Here is a 25,321-nt window from a genome sequence, read left to right as displayed (position 1 = left end):
CGTTCCCTGCAGTTTATATAATTGGCGCGTAAAAACTGAAGACACCCTTGGGATCGTACTTCTTTTTCAGGCTTTGAAGACGTTGTTGCCGCCAACCCTCGCTTCCATACCACTCCGCAGGGCTCTCGTCTCCGTATGCATAGTTCACATACACCCGATAATCCTGCTCATCACTTCCAGCATGCAGGATGTCCCGAAGTTGGTTGCCGAGCGTTGCAGCTTGTTGGTCCCGGGTTGCGTCTGTTGGGACATATGTGAGAAGCGGTGCACTGAGAATGTTGGCATCGCGGAAAGCGAATGCAGACGAGTCACTGTCGATTGCCTTGACGCCTTGCGAGGAGTAGTCCTCGAACATGTAGATGGAACTGTTGAATGGGGAGCTGCCGTTGACGTTGGATGTAAATACTTGGTATGCTTCCTTCTGGGCGGTAAGGTTGTAGGTCTGTAGATACAAGGGGAAGCGTGGGTTGACAAGGCCTGACTTCTGGCAAGGGGCATCGCCAAGGGAGATCTGAGTCCACGCTGCCAGATTCTGGTAGGTGCCCGACTCTGCGGTCACGGAGAGGGGGTTCAGGTCGTGGAATGGCTGTGTAATCGAAGAGTCGATCACTGCGACGCCCTCTTGGATGATGTAAAACAAGATGATCGGCTGTCCAAATTGTCAGCTGATCCTCTCCAAGGCCTCAGGTCAGAGAAAAAAACCAACCTTCTCCGGATCAATCGCAGGAATATTGAGCCAGTACGACCAATTAATCAGGCCCGCGTCCTGCGTGCCGTTCTTGAGAATATACTCATTAGCCGCATCGTAGATGGCCTCGACCTCGTCGCCACTGAAAATGATGGTCTCAATTGCCCAATCCGTGTGCTCAATGTCGTAGATCTTTACTGTGAGCGATGTGACGAGACCAAAGTTGTGGCCAGCGCCCTTCACAGCCCACCAAAGGTCAGAAGTCTCGTCGACCGTGATCAAGCTTCCGTTGGCGAGTACAATATTCATCGAGACGAACTGATCTGCCACAAGCCCATGATGTCCCTGGAGCCATCCATGACCGCCTCCTAATGCGGGTCCCAGAAGGCTGACGCATTCACAAGTGCCAGTCACTGTCCCTCGTAATCAGTTTCATTGTGGTCAAAACGCCTACCGAATGCACCCAAAAACTCACCTGTTTGTTTTCCGGCATCCCATAGCTCATTCGTGACATTAATTGCTAGTGTTCCACCCCCGATAGTGGCTGTCTGGCCATCCTCAGAAACGTTGACACTGCTGAGCTTGCTCAGGTATATCTCGATTCCGCAATCAAACTTTCCCAATGTGGTGAGTGAACCATGTGCGCCATTGAAAGCAAGAATAGGAATGCCGAGATGGTTTGCGAATTTGACCTAGTTGATTTGTCAGTCGTTGAATTATCTTGCAAGTTGGCGAACGTGGTTTCAAGGTTACCGTAGATACGACATCACTCTCAGAAGCAGGCACGACGACGATATTGGGGGTTGGCGCATCTAAAACAGACCATCGTGTGGAAGCAGCTATAAACTCAGGAGTGCCTGGCAGGTAAATAAGTGTTTCATCCGAGAGCACTTCCTTCAACCGCGAAACACTAGCTGCCGCTCGGGAGCAGACCGATTCCCCGCTCGCCGAGACGACCGAGCATGCCGCCACCGCGGCGAAGATTACAAAATTGAACCCACGCATCTTGGTGGTGAAAAGAAAAAAATTAGAGATAGAAGCGTCAGAACTCAAATTTACACGCTTTTCGTCCTCAGATGCAAGAGAGAGGTACCGAGAGAAATCTTCTCGAAAGAGGGCTCGGGAGGTATCTAAGCAAGCTCTCATGCATCGCTGTCAGGGTCCCATAGATGCGGTGTTAAACGTCGAAGGCGCTGCCTACTGCATTGCACGACATGACCCCACACTTCGGCCATATCACCCATTCTGGACCGGAGAACATGGTCTCTATAGTAGTCGCAAGGGTGCTTTTAAAGGGCATCTCGTACGAGCCCGTTCGTTCGGGACGTAGTAGGGGCCCATATGCAAGAACCGATATATTGTGCATATATGCAGGACGTGCCGAACTAAATAGACTTTTCAATCGTGAAGACACTCGGGCAAGGTGGACAACATCCAACGAGGGCTCCGTTGAATACCCACGGGACTTCGGCAATCCTTATATACTGAAGCCCCCGGAATTATGCTTTGTGAGAAGCGGTAAAGATCTTCTTCCTCAGAGACGCAGGGCTTGCTCAAATGAAATTGCTTGGACCCCCTTTGAAATACCCTTACAATCGCATCCTAATATTGGCATGGCAGAAAAGGTTCGTGGTGTAACATGGTCACTGCAAAGCTAAGGCAGATATGTTCTCAAAGTTCGACTACATCCCACGTTACCAGGGATTATTTCAGGACAGCGACATAGCGTCAAAGGTCCCTTCACCGGAGCGGTCGGCAAGTCACTTCCGAAAGTCTTTACAGCAAATCACAGTTGGTCCTTGAGTAGCGAGATCCGGGATTTCTCTGACTAAATCGAATAGATATCATGTTTCTGTTTGTCTTGCTCAGAATGAGTGGGGTTTACGGGGGATCACCGTAACAGGAACTAAACCGACACGAATCTAACCGCGGTATAGACCGAAAGGCCCACCTCTCCGAGTGATCTTGACCCATTCTGGGTGAATGCCTAACTCTATCAAGCGGAGAAGAAAATATACGACTCTCAAAATATTGAGAACCGTTGTTTGTTTCTGTCGAACGTAGGACCAGCGATTACGTTAACATACTCTAAGATTCTCTGTTCCTTTGGCAGGAACTTGGACTAGGAACACAACGGCATAGCCGAGCGCAGATCATCCCTTTACCAGGGTGCATTGCGTCGCAATTTCACGCAGCCAAGGTGTGACTGGGGTTACAATGCAGCACGCCAATCTCTGCTACAAGACCCCTGGAGGAAACCTGGAAACCTCGTGCGCAAAGGTCAAATAGAGTTTGGCTGTCGCTAAAAGGATTCGTATTGGGCCGCATTTTGCAGCAAGATACGCAATGAGTATGAAAACCCTGGCTCGGCAGTGTGAGATGACTGGGGTCCTGGGCACCAATTCACCATGGGCGTATTCATGCTTTTTTGTCGATTTCAGCTATCAACTCTCAAACAAGATAGGAACCTGGCTTCGCAGATATGATAGTGCCGCCCGTCTGCTTCTGTGTTTCCAGTATGCTGCGTGTCATTGATTTTTACATTTGAGCGAGCAAATGTCAGATAATGCTGCACTGAACTCGGCCGACGAAGCCGCGACGGCTGCAAATCGTGCATTCAACATCCAACTATGGACTCTTTACGCTGTCGGCATGCTGATGACGATTCTCCGAACGTACGCTCAATGGAAGAATGTTGGCTGGAGGAATTTCCATGTGGATGACTATCTCATATGGGTCGCGGCGGTACGAACCTTGCCTTCCATACGTAACTGGCCTACAATCTGATTCTGTGTAGTTGTTTTACTCTTGCCAGTCGGCTTTGGCATACAGCATAGGTACCTTTGCCCAAAGCCTTGCCAACAATAGCATGACCGATGAGCAACGGGCTGCGCTCACTTCGAACGATCCAGAATATGATTTGAGGTTAGTAATCCGGATGGAAATATATCAGTTATCATTGTATTGACCAGTTCTACTGTTTTCAGGGTCCTGGGTTCTAAGATTCAGGTCGCAGGCTGGACATGCTATTCCATTCTTATTGGTCTACTCAAACTGTCAATGTTGATATTCTATATCCGACTCACTGTAAGATACTCAAATACATATATCTGTGATGGGAACTTACACGCAATTACAGGATGGCCTGAGCAGCCGCTACCGCATGCCGATTTGGATAGGGTTTGGGCTTGTGGGAATCACAATCGTGGTGTCGATTCTGGCAATCATGTTATCTTGCCACCCATTTGAAGGATATTGGCAAATATATCCAGACCCTGGAAGTGAGTTCACTCTTCCCGAGCGATCACATGATTTTGTAGCTCACCAAAGCGTTTCCAGATGCATGCCAAGCTGCTATCTCCAAGCCGATAATCTGGACGACATTTTCCTCGAACGTAGTAACCGATCTTTACCTGATCGCCATTCCACTGCCTCTGCTGTGGGAGTCCAGGCTGAGGATGGTGAATAAAATTGTAGCTAGTATTGTACTTGGTGCCGGTATTTTCGTTCTCGTTTGTGCGGCACTGAAAACCATTTTCGTCTTCGAAGTAAGTACTCAAAGTTGTTTACAAATTATTCCTCCCTGTGGTTCTTTAGGCTAACGCCCGCTACCCTCAAAGGACTCTGCCAACGGCGCCCAGCTTGCTGGAGAGTGGGGGACCCGGGAGGCTTTTGTGGCAGTATGCACGACCAATCTTCCTCTGATCTTTTCTCTCCTCAAGAAGTGGCTCAAGCCGTTGTTCGGCAACGTTCTGCGAAGCTCTGCACATACGCCCAAATACAACTTTCCCGACGGGTTTCAGACAATTGGCGGCGGCAACGGCGATTCTCACGGAAGAAGGTACAGGAAAGGTGGGCTGTCCAACAGGACAGTTGCAACCGCAGGGGTGTCTATGAATGGAAGCGAGGAGCGTATCGTGACAGATGTGAAGATGCAAAACCTGGGCATTGCCGTATCCAGTGTACCTGACAACTTGCCGTCGCATAGGATCATGGTTTCCAATGAGGTGCAAGTTGTTTCCGAAGACAGAAACAACCAAAAGGAGGATCATTGCCAGTATGTACAAGAGAGTTGGCGACCTGCAGGCTTGTAGATATGGCCGTCATGACGCATGTGTGTTTCAACAGTCAATGGAAACTATTTCAAGAGCGATGCTGCTATCAGTTAGTGCATGAAGAAACTGCGTGGAAGTCATTTCTTGACTTCTATTGACTTTACGGAGCAAAGATGTTGCACATATGTGTGATCCATGGGCTTGAGGCGTGGGCTTTTATTTGGAAATCTTGAAGTTGAATGGATGTTGCAAGAAGCACACAAGCCACCACGTTAGGACATTTGAATACTGGTGGCATCATGGCATTCGTAGTGCAAATCCAGAGAGGAGCTTGCATGTCCACTATTATTGCACACTCCTAATTCCATTTATTTTTCTCATATTCCTGCAAACCCGCTCGTAGCTTGCAGAGACTCTCATTTGGATCAGCCACAGATCTTTGAGTTCTTTGTGTTGTCGTGGGCACACAATCACCAAAAACCGCGCACAAAGGATGTTCGCTTGCGTACAATGTCCCGTTCTAGCAAGTTGTGCCTCTATGTGCTGCTGAATACATGCCTCTACAATAAAGACTTTCTTTGATAAGAATGAGGCACAAGTCGAAAATTCCGCAGGACAAACAGCAAAACATTTGACTTTTCCCTCTTGAATGCCATACGTGTCTGTGGAATCACAATCTAAATTGAATTGATGATGTCCTTCAACTTTGATAACGATGGTTCGATCCAAAGCCGAAATGGCTGCTGGAGGTACAGAACTTACCAAAGGTGCCAGAGGTGCCAAACATGCCAAATATACCAAAGATACCAAGGATACCAATGATAACAAACATGGCAAAGCTGCCAAGAGAAAACTACCAGCTAAAACAGCCACGAACTCTACACGGCCCAAGAAAAAGTTCGAGGAGAAGATAAACATTATGTTTAAGCCAATCGACGAATTGATTGACTTCTTACAGACTGCAGAGATCCTTATGTATAGACCTGGAGAGCTAGAATATGAGCGAACCGTTGTGAACCCAAATCTACTATACCGCTACTCAAGACCGCAAGTCGTCGTGCAGCCAGAGAATGCTACTGAAGTTCAGTACATTGTCTACCAAGCAAAGCAATTGAAGATACCGATGACGATCAAGAATGGCGGGCACAGTTACTCGGGCTCCTCAGCTACCGATGCGGGAGTCTTGTTAGATCTCCTCAACTTGAACGAGGTTCATCTTGATATGGGGTCCAAGACGATGACTATAGGAGGTGGTACGAAGAAACAAAGCAGTCGTTTCCAACAAGCCGTTCATATAGTATCTATACCTCGTTCGCCTTGACCAATGACAAAGACACCATTAGAAGTGTCGTATCTGTTACCGAACAAGAACCAAGAAGCTTCAAACACCAGTTTCAAGGAGAACGTGTATTAGCGTCATTTACATTCATTCACTCCGGAGGCGTGGGTAGTAGGAGGGAGGACTCGGACACGGCTTTCCGATGGCGAAAATCTGTTTACCACGCATATTTGCAGATCACATGGGAAGATAAGTTCATGGAGAGAGATATGCGAGGTTACCTCCAAACGTTTAAGAATAGGATACGGCCATTCGCCATGGCCGGTTGCGCTGCATATGTCAATTTTCCCGATTCCTCATTGAAGCCAGGTGACCACGAGACGGCGTATTACGGCAAGAACCGAGACAAGCTACGCTATATCAAGGAGCTGTATGACCCGCATGATTATTCCAGCTGGGCCCACGGCATTCAGCTTCCAGCAACCGACGAGAACGTCAAGGTTGACTACAACTATTATAGAATGCAACTTGATGAGGCGAACAGAGCTGCGGAAGAGCAGGACGAGTCCGACAACTTGTCCTCAGATACAGAATCTGTTAACGAGGAAACTTTGACTGATGCCATGGCAGCACGGCATTGGAAGACCGGAAGTCGTAAGCTAGGGGAGGACTGGCCGGGGAAATGTGCAGTTGACTTTCCATTTCCGTCAGCCGCACAGGACGTATTTTGGTAGAACATTTATCAGTTTAGTAGCTGTCACTATGATGCACTAAAATGCTACCACAATTTTACACATGTTTTCCGATATCCATTGTCAATAAATGCCATCAGTGAAGAGTTGCCTATGACGCCGGTAGTGCGATCCAAGAGGTTACGATAACTGGAAATTTATCCAGGACTCTCTTTTCCCAAACCACCCTTCTTAATTACAATTCAAACATATGGAAATATGACATTAGTCGTTTGTTTTCTATGATTTTGTGTATTTGATATATTACGATCATAGAATTTATAATTCTTATTGTCACTGCCGTGTTTCAGATGTTTCACAAAGGGTGCGAAGGAGCGCTTCTCAAAGAACACTCTGAGACCCCTGAAGGCGTGGCGCTGTGCAAGCTAGAAAGTATGCTAGGTTAATGTGAGAGGCGCAGGAGTTCCTGTGTGGGTGGGGCATTCTCAAGTACTACGACCGTTTGATGCTGCCGCCTGCAAGACGTTGCTACTCGGCACCCTCAACAAAACTTCTTCGGGAGCCTGGAGTGGTCGTGATCATTCGTCACACTTCAGTAGACATCACATATAACTCATCTGGAGTGAAGCCCGTGGCAAGCAGAAATTTCTTTTCGATAAAACCATAGTGCGCCAATAATGGATTCGCATTGCAACCTCGACTCGCTTTTTGGAGTGCTAAGTCTTCTGGATCAGCTTGAACGCACAGGGAAGGCTTCAGAAACAACAACAGTCGGGACGCTCATAAAACACGGGCTTCGCGATACTGAATCATGCTCAGAGGCTATCTGGGACACCATTGCTGTAACTCGGCGCTCATTATCGGACCACGCAACACTGCAAGATTACCGGTTTGTTTTGCGGAGTACCATCAACATTAAATCCAGACCAGCGGTACAAGGATCGCACATTATGCGCCTGCCTGGTGAGATTTTGACAGATGTTTGCCGCTATTTGTACCCTTTGGCGTTTCTCGATTCGGACCGCTTTGCCACTATAAGTATGATGGATAACTTCGTGCAGCCAAATAAAGCCATACAGAGTCTGCGGCTCACATGTCGACGCCTCCGCGATGCAAGCACGCCTTTTCTCCTGACCTTCCCAAGGGTAGATTTGAGAGAAGCTTCTTTAGCGAAATTCGAAGAGTTATCCAGACATCCAACAATTGGACCAAGTATTCGGGGCGTACAAGTGACCCTACACTATTTCGATCCACGGATGGCTGCCGATGAATGCGTTTTCTCCAAATATAGCATGGGTAAACTCTATAATTCGGTATGTCTGCCAACCTACCCTCTTCAACAATGGACCAGGGCATTTCCAAATGGCTGTCGCCGACTCAAGGAAATGGATGATCATATTCTTTCGTGTAAGGCTGCTGCTCGGTCAACTATGTCGCTTGGCATATAATATACTGCTCTAGCCTGACGATGGAGTCGCATCTTGAACAACAAGGAACCTGTAACCACTCGGGTTAGGTCAATATTTAATGCTGACCTAAAACAGGCGGGCTCTCTGTGGTCTGCTGGCGTATTCGATGCGAAGTCTTCGGAGAGCGGCTTATACGAAGAGGAGAATTCCCTGGACGGATCTCAAACACGTGACCATTGGTTGAAGATAACCAAAGAAGCTTACCCTGAGTACGTCAGGTTATACCAGGACCAGCAGCGATTGCGGGAAGATGGGAGCTTTGTTCGCAGAGTCAGTGCCGCTTTGGCGAAGTTGAAGGGCATGAAGAGGTTGGAAGTCAATGATGGATCACTTGGGAGAGGTCGCTTTGATCCATATTCCGAGGACAAAGGATCAAAGGAAGACTTGATGCGCGTCCTCTTGTCACCTCGCGTGTGGGAACAACCTCTGCTCGATTCTCTCCCATACCAGCTTGACCAGCTTGCAAGGGCGAATCTTGAGCCCACCGAGGTGCTATTCAGTCTCCTACAGTCAGTCGGGGACGCCTGGAACTGGATTGATAACTTCTGCATTGACATCACACCCATGCATGACTATACTCTTCTGACAACGACAACACAGGAGCGAAAGGATATCACATGTTCAGTTCAGAAGCTGAAGACTTTTCAGTTCAAGAGCAATCGATGTAGCGACCTTTGGCCATACGACGAGTCAGTGGGGCCAGAAGTAATAATACAACTCCTGACAGCACTCGTTGACATACCAGGTCTCCAGCGGCTCATATTGGAGATGCCTCCGGTATGGGGTGACCCCTCCAATATGAACACGGAATCTTACAGCTTCGGGCCGATCTTAACTTCACGCACGTGGCCACAGCTTGAAAGTGTATACATTTCAGACATGACTCTTCATAACGCAGAGTATGAAGCATTTTTACTGCATCTTAATCGCAGGAACGGCGGGCCATCGTTGCGATTCAAGAGTCTCGAAATAATATATCCTGACGGATATTGGGAGGACCACTGATCTGTTTTCGAAAGCAGGATCTGAGTACCATCGCTTCGAAAGCCATTTAGTACTGCTACGAGGTATTTAGATGAGAACATAACATGCTCCAAAATCTTACTCGTCTGTTTCAAACATGCTCCTCATTAAGGATTTATTTGAGCATATGGAAACCGGGAAGCCCAGTTGCTTTTTCTTCAACTCTCTACAATGACCTGACCTGACCTGACCTGCTTCCCGCAACCCTCCCCACCACTGCAGATGTTTGTCCAGTTCCATAAATTAATTATTTGCAGCCTGTTGAGAGTTTAGTTCATCCCAATATTTCTGCAACGCCTTCATGACCCTCCGAATCTAACATGTGGTGGTACCCCAGTCCTGATATCCAAAGCCCGCCATGAAAGCGATGAGTCAAGTTGCGTGGGTCAAAGGCGCTCCGAAGGTAGGGGTGGGCGTGTTTGCTAGGCAAATATCAAACTGCAACGTTTCCAAAGGTTTGGTTTGTGACCACGGTAGAATGATAGCTCAAGTGGATAGAACCATGTGCTCTTATGTATGGAGCAGAGAAGTTTGTGCCCTCCAAACATGCGGACAGCCTTACTTCTGCGGGCAGCACCCTCCAAGAATTTGATCCAAGACTTTGCTTGGCAACCTAGTCCATAGACAGTGGCGACTTCAATCGTTTGTTAGATAACAGCAATTGGTGGTACAGTCTCAGACCTGATGTGTTTTATGCACGAGAGCACACGCGTCATGTTTAGGGTCTCGGAATTTTTCAGTAGGCGGACACTAGAGTTCGAAGTATTGATATTTCTATGTGAAGATTTTCTTGGCTCCACGTGTATGATCTTACCTTGAGGCACTACTAAGATTGACCTCTCTTATGACGATATCTTGATATTCCATCCTGGTCTGCCGCCAGATATCATTTAGAGTTACCTCGGGCAAGGTTGGCGCTCATAATCCCAGAGCCCATATGCTACAGTCATGGAAGACGCTCAATTTGTCCGAGCCCATAACTTGAGTCATCCAGAGGTCTTTACCCAACACAGAACGTAGATTTACGTCAAATTGTGCACACATCCATGAGAGTCACCATCGCACCCACCGCCTCCTTTCTCAACCACATCCCCTCTTACCCCTATTGACTCCCCACCCTACACTAATACCCCATGAATCACACAACACCACTACTAGTACTCTCAGAATCAGAGTCTCCATACTCACAACAGCTCCAGAAGCCGTACCAGCACCTAAAGAGCCTCCGGCCGGTCCTCCATATGCAGAACGTGACCAGGATGGCGGCGGAGATTGTGATGAAGAGGGCCAGGATGATGGCGTCGTCGTGATTCATCGCGCCGTGCTGCAGATGTAGCATGGGACTTTCGGACAGACTTTACAAAGAGGCTAAAAAGTACCATGATCAATGATTTGGAACGACCAAACAAAGGCCCGTGGGGGTATATACCTGCATGCGAGACGTTCGGGCAATCTCAACTGTGGCGTTGAAGCTTGCTTCAGAACTCGAGGGATAGAACAATACGGGGATTTGCTAGAGAGTCAGAGGTGGAATTTGAAAGTGTGATCTGGACTGGATTGAAACACAATCGGGGGACTAATATGGATCTCTCCCGTGATGGTTAAACATTTGAGAAGCGAGAGCACTGCAACATTACAGCCCAAAGGCATTTTCAATCGTCACACAACTGCTACGTTTGCCTGTTCCCTTTTCATGGAAAGATACGTCACGGAGTAACATTTGGCAGCCTCACTGTGAGACTTCGGACGAGGATTAGGAGAACCCTCCAGATTGTGTCGATAACTATCAAGTGCTGACATATCCCAAGACTTAGTAACTGCAGATTCCGCCAACGTCGTCGTCAATGGCCCAAATACCAGCCAAACCGTGCTCAACGACCGGCTCGTCAACGACCTGCTCTTCCTCGGCCTTACCGAGAAAGAAGTCGTTCTGGCCGGTCGCGCGAGTGGCGCGACTCATGAAGCGCTTCGACCACTTCTCGACGGCCGGCTCGCCAGTCTCATCGCGGGCCTGCTTCAGGAACGGGATGAGCGCGGTACCCCCAGTACCCTTGACCTTTTTATGGGCGGCGTTCTTGGAGGCGGTGGCGAGGTTCTGGCGGCTGCGGACAGCCTCGGGGCTGCGACTGCGACTGCGCGCGCGGTTTTCGCGCGAGGGCAGGATGATGTAGCGAGTGACGATGGCAATGTGGATGTCGCGGAAAGAGCGAAGCATGGCCAGGCAGGCATCGTAAGCGAGAGCCAGCGGACGATCTGTCGTGGCGCGGCTCTCGACAAACTCACGAATGTTGGCAATGGATGCTACGTCGTTGAGAAATCGAGCGTGCGGACCAGGCATGTAGCGGCGCATGTCTTGAATGAAGTTGTGAGTTGGGCCGCGCATGCGTCCCTCGCGGTCCGACTCCGAGGCGCCGGCCTTCTCGCCGGTAGGGCGATGCTCGATGCCCAGAATGATGTCGAAGAACTGGATAAGAGAGCTCTGCGCATTGCTGGGGCCAGAGTACTGGACATAGCTGGACTTGCCGGTGCCATCGTCCCAGAGGACACCGTTGGGAAGTCCGGCTTCGGCCATGTTCTTGCTGCCAGCGAGAAAAGTGCGGATGCGACGATAGAAGAAGCTCGGATCACACATGTCGTGCATGCGGTGGAGCAACTCACCCAGATCATCAAGACGCTCGGCAAAGCCCTGCAAACAACGTGTTACGGTTGCAGCATCACCTTGACGGGCGGCAGCGAGAGCTGTAAGCATGAGCGGGATGATGGGACCACCTCGAGCTTCAATTGCGACGGAGACGAGGTAAAACCAGGACTCGTCCAAAGAACCAGTGAAGGTGATCAAAGTGGCAAGATTGTCGAGATCGTCGATACCCTCATCTATGAAGAGCGGCTTGAAGTTCCATAGAACGGAGGCCGCGTATGTAGAGACAGGGGGAACCTCGAGATGCTCGCAGATCTTGAGTAGTGGAGCTGAGATACTGGGCGGCACACGTTCCTGAGGAATGTCACCTCCCCAGATGTAGCCATGAGCGAAAAATGTGAGGAGCATGTAGGCTCTGCGCCATTCTGCATCATGTTCCAGACCGATGGTGGAGAGGACCGGAAGACGGTCGATGACTCCTCGAAGACGCTTGCTCAGTATCAAGCTCTGAAGATTGGTGGCGACAGCCTCCCACTTGTTGTAATATGGATCTGGAAGCCTCGTCAAGGGGAGGACATCCGGAAGGAAGCCATGGTTTGGCGAGATTCCATAATCAGCAAGATTGGGGATGGGAGGAATCATAACTGCGGCTGTAATTCTTGTTCAAGGGCGTAGCCTAGACAGACTAATATAGAACCGCAGTCAATAGGGTGGGGTCGAGTTTTTCAATTGTCTTACTCGAGGCAAGCAGTAATGGGAAGAATTTCAAGTGAAGTCCTGACGCAAGGAGTATACAGATTCTATTCTGTGATACTCCTCAGCCGTGCGAAATCTTTGTTGTGTTGTGGGCATGTGGGTTCAGAGCGAATACTATTGCTAATTTGCAATAATGTTTCAAAAACCTTGAGGTGCAAAACGAAGAGCAAGATATGGGAAAGAGAGGCGAGCGACTTTTATGGACATGAGTTTTCGGGTGGTGCGGCAATAGTCGAACCAGAACTCGGTCGCTTTTATCTTACTAATTGGCCAGCCTTGGAACTTCCATAAAAGTCTCCTGTGAGTGGACACCAGTACAATAGTATCGATCGATTTGTATGCAGGGACTTCGGGATGAGACGGTCTAAAACGGCAAAGTGACAAAGCGCTTGTGATTGCCCCCCAAACAACATTGCGCAATCGATGCTACTTTCCTGTTCGCGATAAAGAAAAATAAAATGAAATAAACGGATTTTGAAAGAACCTTGTAACTTTCTGGCGGCGTTCGCGAACAACTTGACCTCTGCACACAAGTTGGTTTTGTGAGAGCGCGGCAAGGCACCGAAAAAGTAGTGACCGATGTCGGCTACTGTTACACCAGATCACACTGCGAGTCTGTGGCGTTGTACTTGGCGCCCTACACAGATGAGCCGCATGATGGGATAGCCCTGTGTCGTGTGCGCGCATGGAGAGAGACGGTCGAAAGGGTGGCGCATCGACTCGACGGCAAGAACACTTCAACGTAGTGTATGTAGTAGATAAGGGTCAGATGAGTCCATGAGGTACGTGGGCTAATCAGCAAGCCATTGGTCCGTCAGGATGTGTCATTGATCAGAAGAAAGCCGGACGGCATTCGTCGGATACAAGATGGCACGGAACGGGAAATGGGCAAAAGGGTTGTCAATGATGGAATCCATGCACAGAGAAGTGAAACCTTGAATTCGATGGTTGCTGGGCCCCAGACAGTTGGGGCATTCGGGGGGCTAGATCTTCCACTGTCCTGATCGCTTCAACTATGTAGCCTGGTAGCCTAGGTTAGGTTAGTTAACTATGTACATAAGGTTTCGTTCCACCAGCTCCAATGGCTCCAGTGGCTGGGCTCCAGTGGCTTCGGTGGCTTCAGCGGACAGGCACCCCGCTAGATTTCAGCCTTGGCGGGCAGCCAAAGCTAACACGAGGGAGAACAAGGCTCCAGCTCGCGGTTGATGTCACTCACTTGAAGCTCTCCGCAGTCAAGAAGCGGCTGGGATGAGCTCTCCTCCCACACATGATTCAGCGTCGCGTTCATCCGGTTCTAATATGAGGTGATTCATGATCAGAATAGACAAGACACCGCGAAAATGGTTGTCCAACAGCATGTCCTGAACTGGCTGTACAGCGTTCTGACTAGTGTATGACCGCAACCCAGCGCAAACAGCGGCCACTACGTGATATGATGCATCTGGGCTAATGCGGCGAGGTAGGAATATCACGATGTCCAGCGGACGTATAACGACGTCGCGCAAGCTCTGTCGCAATACCCGTCCCTGTCGCCACGGACAGACGTACACACATATGACAATGGGGTCTCGGCGCTCCTAGTGCACCTTTCAGGCACAATACCCATCCTGTTCAGAGGAACGACCTACCGCTTTCCAATCTCGATATGGGTTCCTCACGCATATCCAAGGGAAGCACCGTTGGCCTACGTGACGCCCACTGAGTCTATGGTGATCAGGCCAGGTCAGCATGTCGATCCCCAAGGCCGCATATATCATCCATACTTGGCAAGATGGGCTGAATTTTGGGACGTGAGTTGAGCTTGCCCACATCATGACCAAGCAAATCTATTCGTGATGGGTACTGACTGCACCGGCAGAAATCGTCACTGTTCGATTTCATGGCCATATTGCGCGATATCTTTGCGAAAGAACCTCCTGTTATTGCACGACAACAACCACGATCGACGCCCCAACAACAAGCGACGCCTACTGCAACACCACCGCCCGTCCCTCCGCTGCCTCACGAAATCTCGCGAACGCCTGCTCAGGCCCGCTCTCCCCATATCTCTGATGGGCGCCCCCCTCCGCCTCCTCCCAAAGGGAGCGATGGTCCGCAGGTTGTACCAGGTCAGGCTATCAACGCAAACAGTGGTCCTCCGTTGCCTCCCCTTCCGCCTGGCGCCCACAGACCACAGAGCCAGTATGGTTCACAACAACAACAACAAGGCAACAGGCCGTCTAGATATGATTCTGCTCCGCCTTTGCCTTCCCAGGCCACCGGTCATGAGCAAGCGCCGCGATCTTCAGCTCAGGAATATCAGCAGCCACCTCCTGCACCCCAATATCAGCAGCCCGGATACATACAAGGTGGTGGCCAAGCTGGATATCCCCCACAAGATGCACGCCATCCGGCAGTGATATTGCCTCCTGCACATTATCAAAGTCCCCGGGCATCCTACACAGGGGCACCCCCGAATTGGCAGCAACCACAACCACAGCCACAGCCACAACCACAACCACAACCACAACCTCCCATACAGCAACAGGCGTTCCAACAACATCCCATACAGCCAAAAGCCAAACCTCCTCCGCCTCCAGATATCATGGATGAGCCCCTGACACTGGCTCTACCTTCTCCGTCCAATTTGCCCCCTCCCCCCATTCCGCCAAATCCAGAAAAAGATATGCTTCTTCATCAACTTGCCGTGACACTCCATCAACATCGTATGCGCGCTCGTCAGCAAAACGAGTCTTCCATAGTAGGCTTGAACGCCCAGCGCAACGCAATGCTTACTGCGCTTCAGAATATTCAGTCCGATACGAATGCTCTTGGGGCTCTGTCAAACGTTCTGAGCTCAAACACATCCGATCTTCAGTCCTCACTAAAGGAAGCCGACGCTGTGATCGCTAATAGCAGAAGGCAAGCACCACCTGGCATTGATGAGCTTCTAGTCGCGCCAACTGTAGTGGGCAATCAGTTGTACGACGTGGTGGCAGAAGAACGCGCACTGGGAGATGCCATCTTCATGCTGGGTCGGGCTGTGGAAAGGGGTAGGATAACGCCGGCTGTGTTCGCCAAGACCACACGAAGTTTAGCCAGAGAGTGGTATCTGAAGAAGGCATTAGTTAAGAAAATTGGCCGCGGCATGGGCTTGGCCGCTTAGGCCCTGATGAAGGTTTTGAAGCTGTGTTAGATGACGGTCAAAGTTTCGAACTTAACGTGGCATGTATGTTTTTGGATATACCCAGCTTGAGCCGTTGGAGAATACGACGGCTGCCAGGGAAGCACTCCCACGTGCTTGAACCGGTGTCAGCCGGCCTTGGCCAAATTTCAGACATGTCCTGAAATGCTGCCAACAGCAGGTTCAAATCCCAAACATTTGGCAACTCTTGGTTTTTATTATTTATTATTCATTATTAAGCCTTCTGTAAACACTAAGTTGCAGTGACTTGGACACCACGTTATCGAGTAGACGAAACGCGGTGGGAGATAGTGGAATGTCATGAGTCACCTTCTATAAACACTATGTTCTTTTACAATGCTCCCTCATGTTGTTGACCAAACGAATCAATGCACGTCCGTCTCATCATGTCATGTAGTGACTTTCGACGGGTGAAACCAGAACTAGCGCATGGCAGACATGGATGTTCTGGATGTTCTGGCAAGCGGCTTCACGTCATTGCACCTTCTGACCGGCTTTTGGTTTCAGCCTTTTCGTATCGATCTAGCTCCTCAATGGCAGTTTCCCTGGCATGCGGTTCTGGTCAGAAGGTACACACGGCTGAGCACTCGAGCGTTTTCAACGGAATTGAAACATCTTGATTGTCTGCATGCCATAAGCTAGCACCATGAGTTGAATTGTTCAGCGTCAAATCTACTTTTTGTTTCAGAAATTCTCTTGGTCTTCTTGGACTTCGCAGTACCAGGTATCATGGTTCTCGTCTCAATGGCTTCAACCACCTCCCCCAGCCCTGTACCCAGTTCTCCTGTCCGCTTCGAAACTCCAACGCCGGATCTACGTCCTCAGCCACTCCGCCTTTCCCAAGGCAAGCAAAAGACTGCTACTCACCCAAGAGCATACGAAAAAAGCCCACATGCTAGTTTCTTGGTACACACAGAACAAGACAACGACGACGAGATACATGGAACCACGGCCACAATGCCAGTTCCAGGGGGGCTCACCAACCAACTCCGTAGTCAATCAGCACGGCTTGGTTCGTTAGTTTCCAAATTCGAGGTCTTAGATGCCGTGAACAACGCGGATGCAGAGTCATCACGAATTCCTCGTCTGTCCAGGAGCAAGCAGGGACTAGGTAGTCCTGTGGCTCCTGTCAAAACGCCACCTACTCTCGCGCCGGCTACGCGTAGAGCTCTGCAGCAATCGACGCCTGCCTCGAAATCTAGTGCGATAGACAGTTCAAGTGAGCCATCTTCGAAACATGCTGAACACGCAAGACCCACTGCTCGACGGTCACAACTGCCAACCAGCACTCGTGTCAAAAGCTCAACTACGGGCAACATAGGCGAACCTCCACAGACACCGAGCGCACGGCAGTCTCCTCGATCTCTACCTATCGAGACAGAAACCATGAGCGGTTCTCTGTCTGCTGGCACCACAGTCTCACCCAGCAAAGCGAGTGGATGGGATCCCAGGCTTGTCATGGGCCGCAAGAAGGGGCTTGATAACGAAGAGTGTAAGCTTAGTTACTCAACATATCCCAAACAAGACACTAATTTCCGGCAGATTCACCTTTTAGACCTCCTAAATCTCTTCTTGACCCCACGGCTTTCCGTGTGCAGCAGCCAAGTATGCTCCTGAACAGCTCGTCTCGACGACTTCCACAATCCAACTCGTCGAAGACCATACCTGCCATCACGACTAGGTCTGTCCAACGAGAACGACCCAGTGTTGCTGACCTCCGCAAGTCATTCGAGAAAGGCTCCGCAGTACCCCCAGCATCTGAAATTGCGGACACTCCGGCTGCTTTCACTCGCAAATCCACCAGTTTCCAACATCCTGCTCTCCTTGAAAACCCGCTAATCGGTGGGTTACAAAGCGGAATAACAGGAGACAACACAAGGGCTGATAAGACGGCTGATTTCTCTGACGTGAATCACATTGATGCCAGCCGGCGAAGCAAGGATTTCGGTACTCAGACACACCTGTCGTTTCCAAGTCAACTTTGCACGACTAGGAAAGGCGCATTCCAAGAAGTAAGCGAGCCGGTCCATCGGGACAGCAAAGTCGGCGACCTTCGAAAACTGTTCGACCGCTTTAAGCATGTGGAGGATTCCGAGCCGACAACTTCGATCACCTCAACTCCCGTCTCACAATCTACTCCCCCGGCTTTGACGACCACGATCAGCACCGACGACTTCACCTGCGACTTCAAGAATGACTTTAGTGTAACCTTGAAACCCGCTGTCACTGTCACTCATGACTCGCCCTTGAAAGATCGAATAAACCGGTTTGAACAACTAAAGGACGAACCTGTACAACCGATACCGAAATCATACGAGGGCCGGCATCCTGTACGTAACGTTTGGAGACGTATCTCGCAGTCCCTTACACAGTCATTCGAGGGTAATCACACCGAAGAATACTACACCGCTTCGTATAGAGAATCATCGACAAGCATGGACCACAGCCGTTCACCTCTATACCGCACTGTATTTCCCTTGCTACCTGCTCGCAAGAGTTTCCCCCTGATGCAACGCTTTTCTAGTGGTGGAGTGGCTCCTCACATATTTGGCCTCGATGGTGCGAACAATTCCACAATCCATATTCCAGACGCGGATGTCTTTTCAGACAATGGCGTTGCTAGACCAAGCAGTAGACCAGGAAAAGGCAATAGCAACGAGGCCTCGCATCACGGCAGCCCCTCGAGCGACGCAAATCGTGGCACAGTCCCTCCGAGCAAAAAGCTTTTGAAGCAAGCTGCGACGCAGGAACGTGCCGCACGTAGAGAAGAGGAAAGGCGGCAAAAGCAACAAAGGAGAGAGGAGCGTCAAGGCCGTATCGCACAGAGATTGCATAGAATCCAGACGGGCAGCCGGCCGAACGTATCTAGCCTAAAAGATACCCCTAAAGATAAAGATCGCGTGTGGGATAAGCAAACAGCAAGTGGATTCATGGTACGTCAGACTAAATTAGATTCTGGCGAGGTGCTTCAGCCGAAGCCACAGCGACCGGGGCAGGTGAAGAAGGTTGTCAATTTCTACAAGGAGACAAGTACAAGTATGCTGCGTTTGGTTAGTGGTGGTCATTACGGTGGAAGCAAAGAAACAAGCAAGGAAGGCAGCAAAGAGACCCTTGACGGCGATAACGAGGTTCGAAATACTCTCGAGCAAAAGAAGAGCAGTTGGAGAGGCAAGAGCAAGGGCAAGGAGAAGGCAAGACCCTTCACGCCTAACAACGGTTAGGAGCGCAGGATACTTTGCAAGAACTTTCAATGCGAGTTTGGGAGAGGTATCTGGGAGGTTAGGGCTTTGCTGAAACGAAAGTCTGGGGCCAGGCACACGAGCAGACCCGCAAGACAACTGCGGTTGATGGGGAGTGTGATGGGATAATGGGTAGAACTATATGTCATTGCGGATGCAACAGGGTGCCAAACAGCTCGTTATTGGATATATAATTACGTGTCGACGATGGACGGTAAGAGAGCTTTGATAATCAGTTAGTCTCTGACCTAGAACTTTGTTTTCTTTTTTTCTTTTTCTCTTTTTTTTGGAAGATAACAATATATTGTCCTTTGGAGCAATAGTCAAGATCTTTTATACTAGATAAACATAACTCGTCAGATCTATATATGCATTGTGCGTTGCTGGTATCTCATGATGACAAAAAATGAAATGGCATGTTCCAGGCAGGACCCTGTAAATGTCAAATGTAATCGCTAAACCCTCATTCCCGTTTGTCAATATGGTCTTTGACCGTATACGACCATGCTTTTCGATATCAGTTCAACGATGTGGCTAGGAGGAAAATTGATCAGGGGAGAGAACTTACATGGTGATATATGAATGGATATTTCGATCCCCCATATCCTTCCTAACATCGGCCAGTAAGACCTCGACCTCCTCTTTGCTCCAGCCCAGCCCCCTCGTGAGGACGGTCATGGTGAGGCCGTAGACGCCGTTTAGGTTGTTGACCATCTGCAGCGCGCCGAGCTCCTTGTTCTTCTTGCCCTTGGCCCAGGGGTTGGCGGGAACGATGATCTTGCGCTCCTCGACGTTGGTGAAGCCCGTCTCGAGCATCCACTGCTTGTACCGCCGGCACGACAGCAGGTTGCGCCCCATGTTCTTGACGCCGTCGACGATGAGCCGGTTCCACCGCTGCAGCGCCGTCCCGTCGAGCGTCCCGTCGTGGCTCTGGAAGAAGATGAGCGTCTCCATGAACTCGACCCACCCGCCCGGGTTCAGGTTGTCGTAGATGTTCCGGAACAGCTTGCTGAAGTCCGTCAGGAACGCGCACATGTACCGCCCGTGGATGTAGTCGAACTTGTGGCTGTAGATCCACTCGTCCTCGCAGTCGTCGACCTCGAACCGGCAGTTCGCCGGCACGTATTCCGGCTGGATGGGCGACAGGTCGGTGCCCAGGACGTCGGACCCCGGGTTTTGGTCCGCGAACTCTATCGCCCAGATCCCCGTCCCCGTGCCGACGTCCAACACCCTGTTGGGCTGGTCGATGGGCGCCAGGTAGAGCTTCCAATCCAGTACCTGCAGGGCTATCCGGTGTTGCAGATCTAGTCTACTTATCTCTTGTTCGTCGTTGGGGAGGAAGTATTTTCCCTCTTTATACCTGTGGAATGTCCTGCCAAACTCTTCTACAAAGTGGTACACGCTGGAAGTGGCCGACATGCTCGAATTTGGCATATAACTTCCTATGGCCGAGTCCGTGTCGGAATCCGTGTCGACGCTCAGTCCTATCGAGAACGAGCTCGGCGTCCCGAGAGAGCTCGACTCCTCTGCTGGCCGTAATTGCGTCGACGACGATGCGCCGGCTTCTGAGAATGCACCATCATTATTTGCGCTCGGCTCTCCTGCCGGCTTGGCCTCATCCGCGCTGACGGATTGCGACAATGATTCTGTTTGTGTCTCTGTTGTTTCGGATCCCGTCGCATCCGCCGCTGCTTCTGTGCGCTCGGCCATTACGCCTATTTCCCTCTCATAGTCCGCTGCCGTTGAGCCCGCCGCCGCCGCTGTCGTCGTGGCGGTGCCTCTTTCTTCCTCCACATTTGCTGAGGTCGCGGGGTCAGCACCGCCCGCCGCCACGCTTGGCGTCGCCATTCTCTCACAAACACACACACACACTCTCTCTCTCTCTCTCTCTCTTCAACGGTAGAGGGGAAGGAGGAAGGGAGGGAGACAAAGTTTTGTCTCGCTTCTTAATCAGCGGAAGCGTCCGCTATGGCCAGTTCAATTGCGCTGCATGCAAGTTGTGGAATAAAATAAAATAAGAATTGGCGCTCTTTTCTAAACTTTGTCGTCGCGACCTGCAGGAGTTCATGCGAGTTGCCAAGTGGTCTTTTTGGGGGCGCTTGCAAAAACCCAAATCCAATAGAACGGGATCTTAAACATCGATCGCTCTGATCTCCGGAAAAAGAAAACAAAACTAGATGGGTGGCGCTCGCGTGGCTAAGGGGAAGCCGGTAGGAAACAAAAAAGAAACCAAAAAGTCAAAAAAAGGTGTCAGATTCAGATCGGCCCATGTCAGTATTTGGGCAGGACGGGATGAGACGTACAAAACTCCGAAGAAAGAAGAAAAAACCAATAACCGAATCCCAGACACAGATAGCCGCACCAGCGCCTGTAAAGTTACCAAGGCCCTGGGTCCCGAGGGGGAGGGGAAGGGCGAATCACCATCTCGCGAGCTGCAGCGGGCGATCGGTCTGTATTTCCTGAATTGGCGATCGCGTAACGAGATCTGAGGAGGGGGTAGCACAAAGCCCAATAAAGTTCCAAGGGTCGCCAAGTTGCCCTTTCAGCTCTGAATTTCCATGGGTTTGGTGTGGTGCCAGCCAGCCAGCCAGCCAGCCCCCCAGGCCTCTCGTGGGCTGACTCGGATTTCGGGGTAAGGTATCCGTAGGTATGTATTAGAGACATCTTCGGTAATGGGAAACGCTCCACTGATTTCGACTCTAGGTAGATTTAGGCTTTTGCTTACTTTGACGGTCGCGGTTCTGGACCGTTCCGTCAGGGTCGATCGCGATACGTACCGTAGCCAAATGACGAACATGAGATCTGGCAGCCATGCAAGTGTACTATAACTTGAGTTCAATCACTGATGGACACCAGACCAGGCCACGCGGGTCTCACCACGAATCTGCATCCCGTCTAATCACCATTGCTCACGGGCTGTTGCCAAGCTTCATACCCGACCCATGCTTGAAAGATCGCGACGGCGAGTCCGAGCACTCCTAACATCAATGCGATGATCACACCAACTGACGTTGCGAGCATGACATCTCCTGCTTTGCTCCTCTTCCCCAGCCATATATCAAAGGAGCCTCGCGGAGTTGGGTCCTCGATTTCATCATTCAGATCCACGAGCCACGAGCCCAAAACTCACACTCTATGATCTTGGCTGTGTGCAAATTCGTCGCTTTCATTCAGGCTTATAGATCCATAGTGCTCACCCGACAAGCTGTCACTCGAACTCTCTATGCATGATTCCACCATCGTCATCAGTTGCATTGCAAGCGCGAAAGCGCGATATTGGTCGTAGATAGGTGAAACCTCTCCTTTGTTCCTCTTTGAAGTAATGCCAAACAAGACCCAGATACATTGGGTTTGTTCTTGTTATGGTATACTACATCCAGAACATTCTTGCATGGCCGAATGGCTTGCTCCACATCGGGGACGTCGAGTTCTGGTATGTAGAAAGCTATCAATTCTTTATACTAGTTAACCAAAGACCTGGCCCTGGGATCCAAGCCCATCCCAAATATCATTCACAGACGACAGCCTCCTTACATATCACGGACTTTTGAGCGGTGACTCAGTGCTGGACGCATTAATAAAGAACAGCCTCGCCATACCTCATGAACATGAGACCAGTATTATGACACATGGCTTGCACTCATTCTCCGACTCTTTTAAAGACCTTGCAACGGCGAGCCATCCTGTCCATCTGTTGAGTTACGACAAGTTTTACAATGATGCAGTGGAGCTGCACCATTCCCGTACGCCATCATGGCAACTTTTATACCGGTGTGCGCCCAAGAGTTCTTAAAGAGGCTCCTGAGAACTCATGTTGGCCTCGCCATTGCCGGTTCAATCAGAAAGATCGTGAAAGTGACGAAGGTGACCGCCTTGTTCTTAGGAAGCTTTTAAAGTATTGAGAGAAATCCACGACCTTCTTGCCGTTGGCTGTCAACTGAGTGGGCACTACAACCACTGGCTCTGTACGAGTTACGGTGGCCATCATGTCATTGCGTAGAATCCGACGCACGCAGGCCTTTGTTGTCAAAATCACGTGGGAAACCTGGGCTAAGATCACCAAATTTTGGTCTGAATATCGTTATGATGTCTTGCCACCAAAGAGTTCGACGTCATGTGATTCTCGGTAGACTCTGTCCGGAATTATAGCGGTCGTTTACTTATCACTAATGGTCAGGGCGTCGAAGTTTTTGAGCGGACATTTTATTTCATTTAGAGTACCTTGCAGGTGTGTCTCTTTTGTGTCATATATGTACACTTGTGGGGACAGTGCACAAAGTCATCGTCTTACTACATGACCCCTCAGATACTCTCATGAACGTAGCCAGCACTTCTCCTCCAACCTCTGATGCTGGAGGATATTTCAATGCTCCTATTGAGTGCATGCCGGTCAATAAATACGCAATATTGAGTCACTCTGATGCGAAGTGCGTAACTGAAGAAGCTCCAAATCCTGCCCTTTGTAGCCATTAGTTCCATCGTTTGGGGCTTGCGAGCAAAGCTGCTCCTGGCTGTTGATGTACGTCGCGTCAGTCAAGGCGAATGGGTCTGGCACTCTGCGATTTGATCGTTTTTGCCCAGGCGATGTGTGCGATTCCCGACCAGGTTTGAGCCTGTCTGTCAGTGTCCGATCCTGGCGCTCCATGCTCTGCCTCCTTTTCCTGACAACCCAAGAGGCAGTAACAGGCATGCATCCGACAATAATAGCAACAACCTGCTCCGCGATTGCGAGGAATGCCACAATTGTGTATATGACCGTCTTATTCGACCCACTGGCCAACGGGATCTGGTAGCATAGGCGAGCCAGACTCGCAAGCGGTGCGAGAGTACCGAAGGCGAACAAAGCCCATACGGCCCACTTTCTTTTTCGTGCCATCTGCAGTTTCCACACAGACGCCCATGGTATCACGAGGACGGCGGTATCACTGATGATATTGACGATCGATGATATCACAAGGAGCAGCCACTGATTGATGCAGGTGGTTCCCCAAGGAAGACCGTACGGGACGCACTGAAGCGCGACTAACAGTATAAGCGCGATGGTGTATAATAAGTTGAGTAGCAAAACGACCTGGATGATCCACCACAATGTTGTCCTATCGCTGCCAACCGGAAAGAAGACCCTCACGTAGAGTAGTAGGATCGAGACCTTGGCAAAACAGATGGATACTCGGGCAACCATTTGGAAGTCTATGAACAGCTAGGGTTGACGATTAGAGGATGTCACAGGAGCTACATGTGGTCTTCACCTTTGAGAACTCCTTGAAATCCGGACCGGACACATTCCACACGTTCTTTCCGGCACCGTGATCGAGCATGAGGAGCTGCAAGATGCACATGGACACAGTTCCGGCCCATGTGGCAACCATGGTCCCTTGTGCTGGTAGTCAGATCCCGCTAAGAGAGAGGATGCAAGCTCACTCACAATCATCCCACCAAAACTGTTGATGCACCATATAGCGAGTACATATTCTGCCGAGTGTCGCAACAGTGCACAAGATCATGAAAGTAGTCATGACACCAACCACTGCAGGCCCGGATATTGGGTTGTCATTCACAGTGGTAGGAGCAGGCTCCATTGTGAGGCACAGTTTAAAGTCGCTCGTTTTGAAAAATTAGAAAGCCATGAGAAGAGGGAGGGTTCATAGAGTTGTCATCGTGGGCTCTCGCTGAACAAAAGATGCGGTCGCGTCTGCCTGTGATGCGAAGCTTATTGTTACACGACATCGTTCATTAGAATCTCGGTCACCCGCACATCAACCTATAGGATGAAAACAAATTTTATAGTTAGGACGCCTTAATGCAGCAAGTTTGACGGGCTGCCTGGATTTTTTTCGAGTGATTCACACATTCAACGCAAACACATGAGACATTCCAATGCTATTGTTTGGCTGAAAAGTTTGGGCAAGCGGCTCAGAAAGCCTGGTGTTTGATCCCTGCGCACAACATGGCACTTCAGATGTACCACAGCATCGCATTCGGACCAAGCAGGCCAGCCTGATTGACAGTGACTGCGTGACCGATGCAACAGAGTCACTCTGGTTGTTTAAGTCAGGATGTGTAAGTATGAATAACCATAAAGAAGGCCCACTAACAAACATGGACTTCCCGTGCATGACGATTCCTCCCTACAAAAACCACAGACAACACTATTAATCAAGGGGATTAAATGTCGTAAGTTGTAAATGCTTTAGGTCTTGTATCGTGTCTCTTCGTTTGGTCAGACACTTTTGTTCCCCTGCATTCAGCTGTTGTGTCGGAAAGCGTACCCTTCCACGAAGCGTGATTGGCGCAACAA

The 25,321-nt window shown here is 50.0% G+C and overlaps 9 protein-coding genes across 9 annotated transcripts; 5 read left to right on the top strand and 4 right to left on the bottom strand.

Annotated features, from left to right (window-relative positions):
* Window positions 1–13: 13 nt before the first annotated feature.
* BKA67DRAFT_656538 (FAD binding domain protein) lies at window positions 14–1,693 on the bottom strand (the record flags this gene model as incomplete). Its single annotated transcript, XM_046106960.1, has 4 exons — window positions 14–649; window positions 707–1,101; window positions 1,164–1,380; window positions 1,442–1,693. The coding sequence occupies 4 exons, from the start codon at window positions 1,691–1,693 to the stop codon at window positions 14–16; spliced, it is 1,500 nt and encodes a 499-aa protein (XP_045962574.1).
* Window positions 1,694–3,244: 1,551 nt separating this feature from the next.
* On the top strand, window positions 3,245–4,782 carry BKA67DRAFT_656537 (uncharacterized protein; the record flags this gene model as incomplete). The annotated part of the gene is made up of 6 exons (XM_046106959.1): window positions 3,245–3,433; window positions 3,486–3,613; window positions 3,676–3,775; window positions 3,828–3,969; window positions 4,028–4,236; window positions 4,309–4,782. The coding sequence occupies 6 exons, from the start codon at window positions 3,245–3,247 to the stop codon at window positions 4,780–4,782; spliced, it is 1,242 nt and encodes a 413-aa protein (XP_045962573.1).
* A 697-nt stretch (window positions 4,783–5,479) lies between these two features.
* BKA67DRAFT_674299 (uncharacterized protein) lies at window positions 5,480–6,759 on the top strand (the record flags this gene model as incomplete). Its single annotated transcript, XM_046108753.1, has 2 exons — window positions 5,480–5,996; window positions 6,077–6,759. 2 exons carry the CDS (start codon window positions 5,480–5,482, stop codon window positions 6,754–6,756), a joined length of 1,197 nt encoding a protein of 398 aa, XP_045962572.1.
* Window positions 6,760–7,253: 494 nt separating this feature from the next.
* On the top strand, window positions 7,254–9,278 carry BKA67DRAFT_557735 (uncharacterized protein). Its single transcript, XM_046102285.1, has 2 exons — window positions 7,254–8,027; window positions 8,259–9,278. The coding sequence occupies exons 1-2, from the start codon at window positions 7,392–7,394 to the stop codon at window positions 9,186–9,188; spliced, it is 1,566 nt and encodes a 521-aa protein (XP_045962571.1). The 5' UTR covers window positions 7,254–7,391; the 3' UTR covers window positions 9,189–9,278.
* A 1,334-nt stretch (window positions 9,279–10,612) lies between these two features.
* Window positions 10,613–12,756, bottom strand: BKA67DRAFT_211581 (Indoleamine 2,3-dioxygenase). The gene has a single exon (XM_046095494.1). The coding sequence runs from the start codon at window positions 12,484–12,486 to the stop codon at window positions 11,017–11,019; it is 1,470 nt and encodes a 489-aa protein (XP_045962570.1). The 5' UTR covers window positions 12,487–12,756; the 3' UTR covers window positions 10,613–11,016.
* A 1,038-nt stretch (window positions 12,757–13,794) lies between these two features.
* Window positions 13,795–16,106, top strand: BKA67DRAFT_557730 (UEV domain-containing protein). The gene is made up of 3 exons (XM_046102284.1): window positions 13,795–13,991; window positions 14,064–14,390; window positions 14,459–16,106. The coding sequence occupies exons 1-3, from the start codon at window positions 13,941–13,943 to the stop codon at window positions 15,743–15,745; spliced, it is 1,665 nt and encodes a 554-aa protein (XP_045962569.1). The 5' UTR covers window positions 13,795–13,940; the 3' UTR covers window positions 15,746–16,106.
* Window positions 16,107–16,334: 228 nt separating this feature from the next.
* BKA67DRAFT_674298 (uncharacterized protein) lies at window positions 16,335–19,005 on the top strand (the record flags this gene model as incomplete). Its single annotated transcript, XM_046108752.1, has 4 exons — window positions 16,335–16,353; window positions 16,473–17,276; window positions 17,327–18,114; window positions 18,145–19,005. The coding sequence occupies 4 exons, from the start codon at window positions 16,335–16,337 to the stop codon at window positions 19,003–19,005; spliced, it is 2,472 nt and encodes an 823-aa protein (XP_045962568.1).
* Window positions 19,006–19,499: 494 nt separating this feature from the next.
* BKA67DRAFT_591360 (S-adenosyl-L-methionine-dependent methyltransferase) lies at window positions 19,500–20,442 on the bottom strand (the record flags this gene model as incomplete). The annotated part of the gene is made up of 3 exons (XM_046104706.1): window positions 19,500–19,530; window positions 19,592–20,213; window positions 20,337–20,442. 3 exons carry the CDS (start codon window positions 20,440–20,442, stop codon window positions 19,500–19,502), a joined length of 759 nt encoding a protein of 252 aa, XP_045962567.1.
* A 2,971-nt stretch (window positions 20,443–23,413) lies between these two features.
* BKA67DRAFT_533487 (uncharacterized protein) lies at window positions 23,414–24,602 on the bottom strand (the record flags this gene model as incomplete). Its single annotated transcript, XM_046099711.1, has 3 exons — window positions 23,414–24,223; window positions 24,273–24,397; window positions 24,449–24,602. 3 exons carry the CDS (start codon window positions 24,600–24,602, stop codon window positions 23,414–23,416), a joined length of 1,089 nt encoding a protein of 362 aa, XP_045962566.1.
* Between the last annotated feature and the right edge of the window lie 719 nt (window positions 24,603–25,321).

The sequence above is a fragment of the Truncatella angustata genome (assembly GCF_020726525.1).
Source record: "Truncatella angustata strain MPI-SDFR-AT-0073 chromosome Unknown BKA67scaffold_2, whole genome shotgun sequence".
Classification (NCBI taxonomy): domain Eukaryota; kingdom Fungi; phylum Ascomycota; class Sordariomycetes; order Amphisphaeriales; family Sporocadaceae; genus Truncatella; species Truncatella angustata.
Note: the sequence above shows the minus strand (reverse complement) of the source record. Positions and strands in the feature narration are given on the sequence as shown.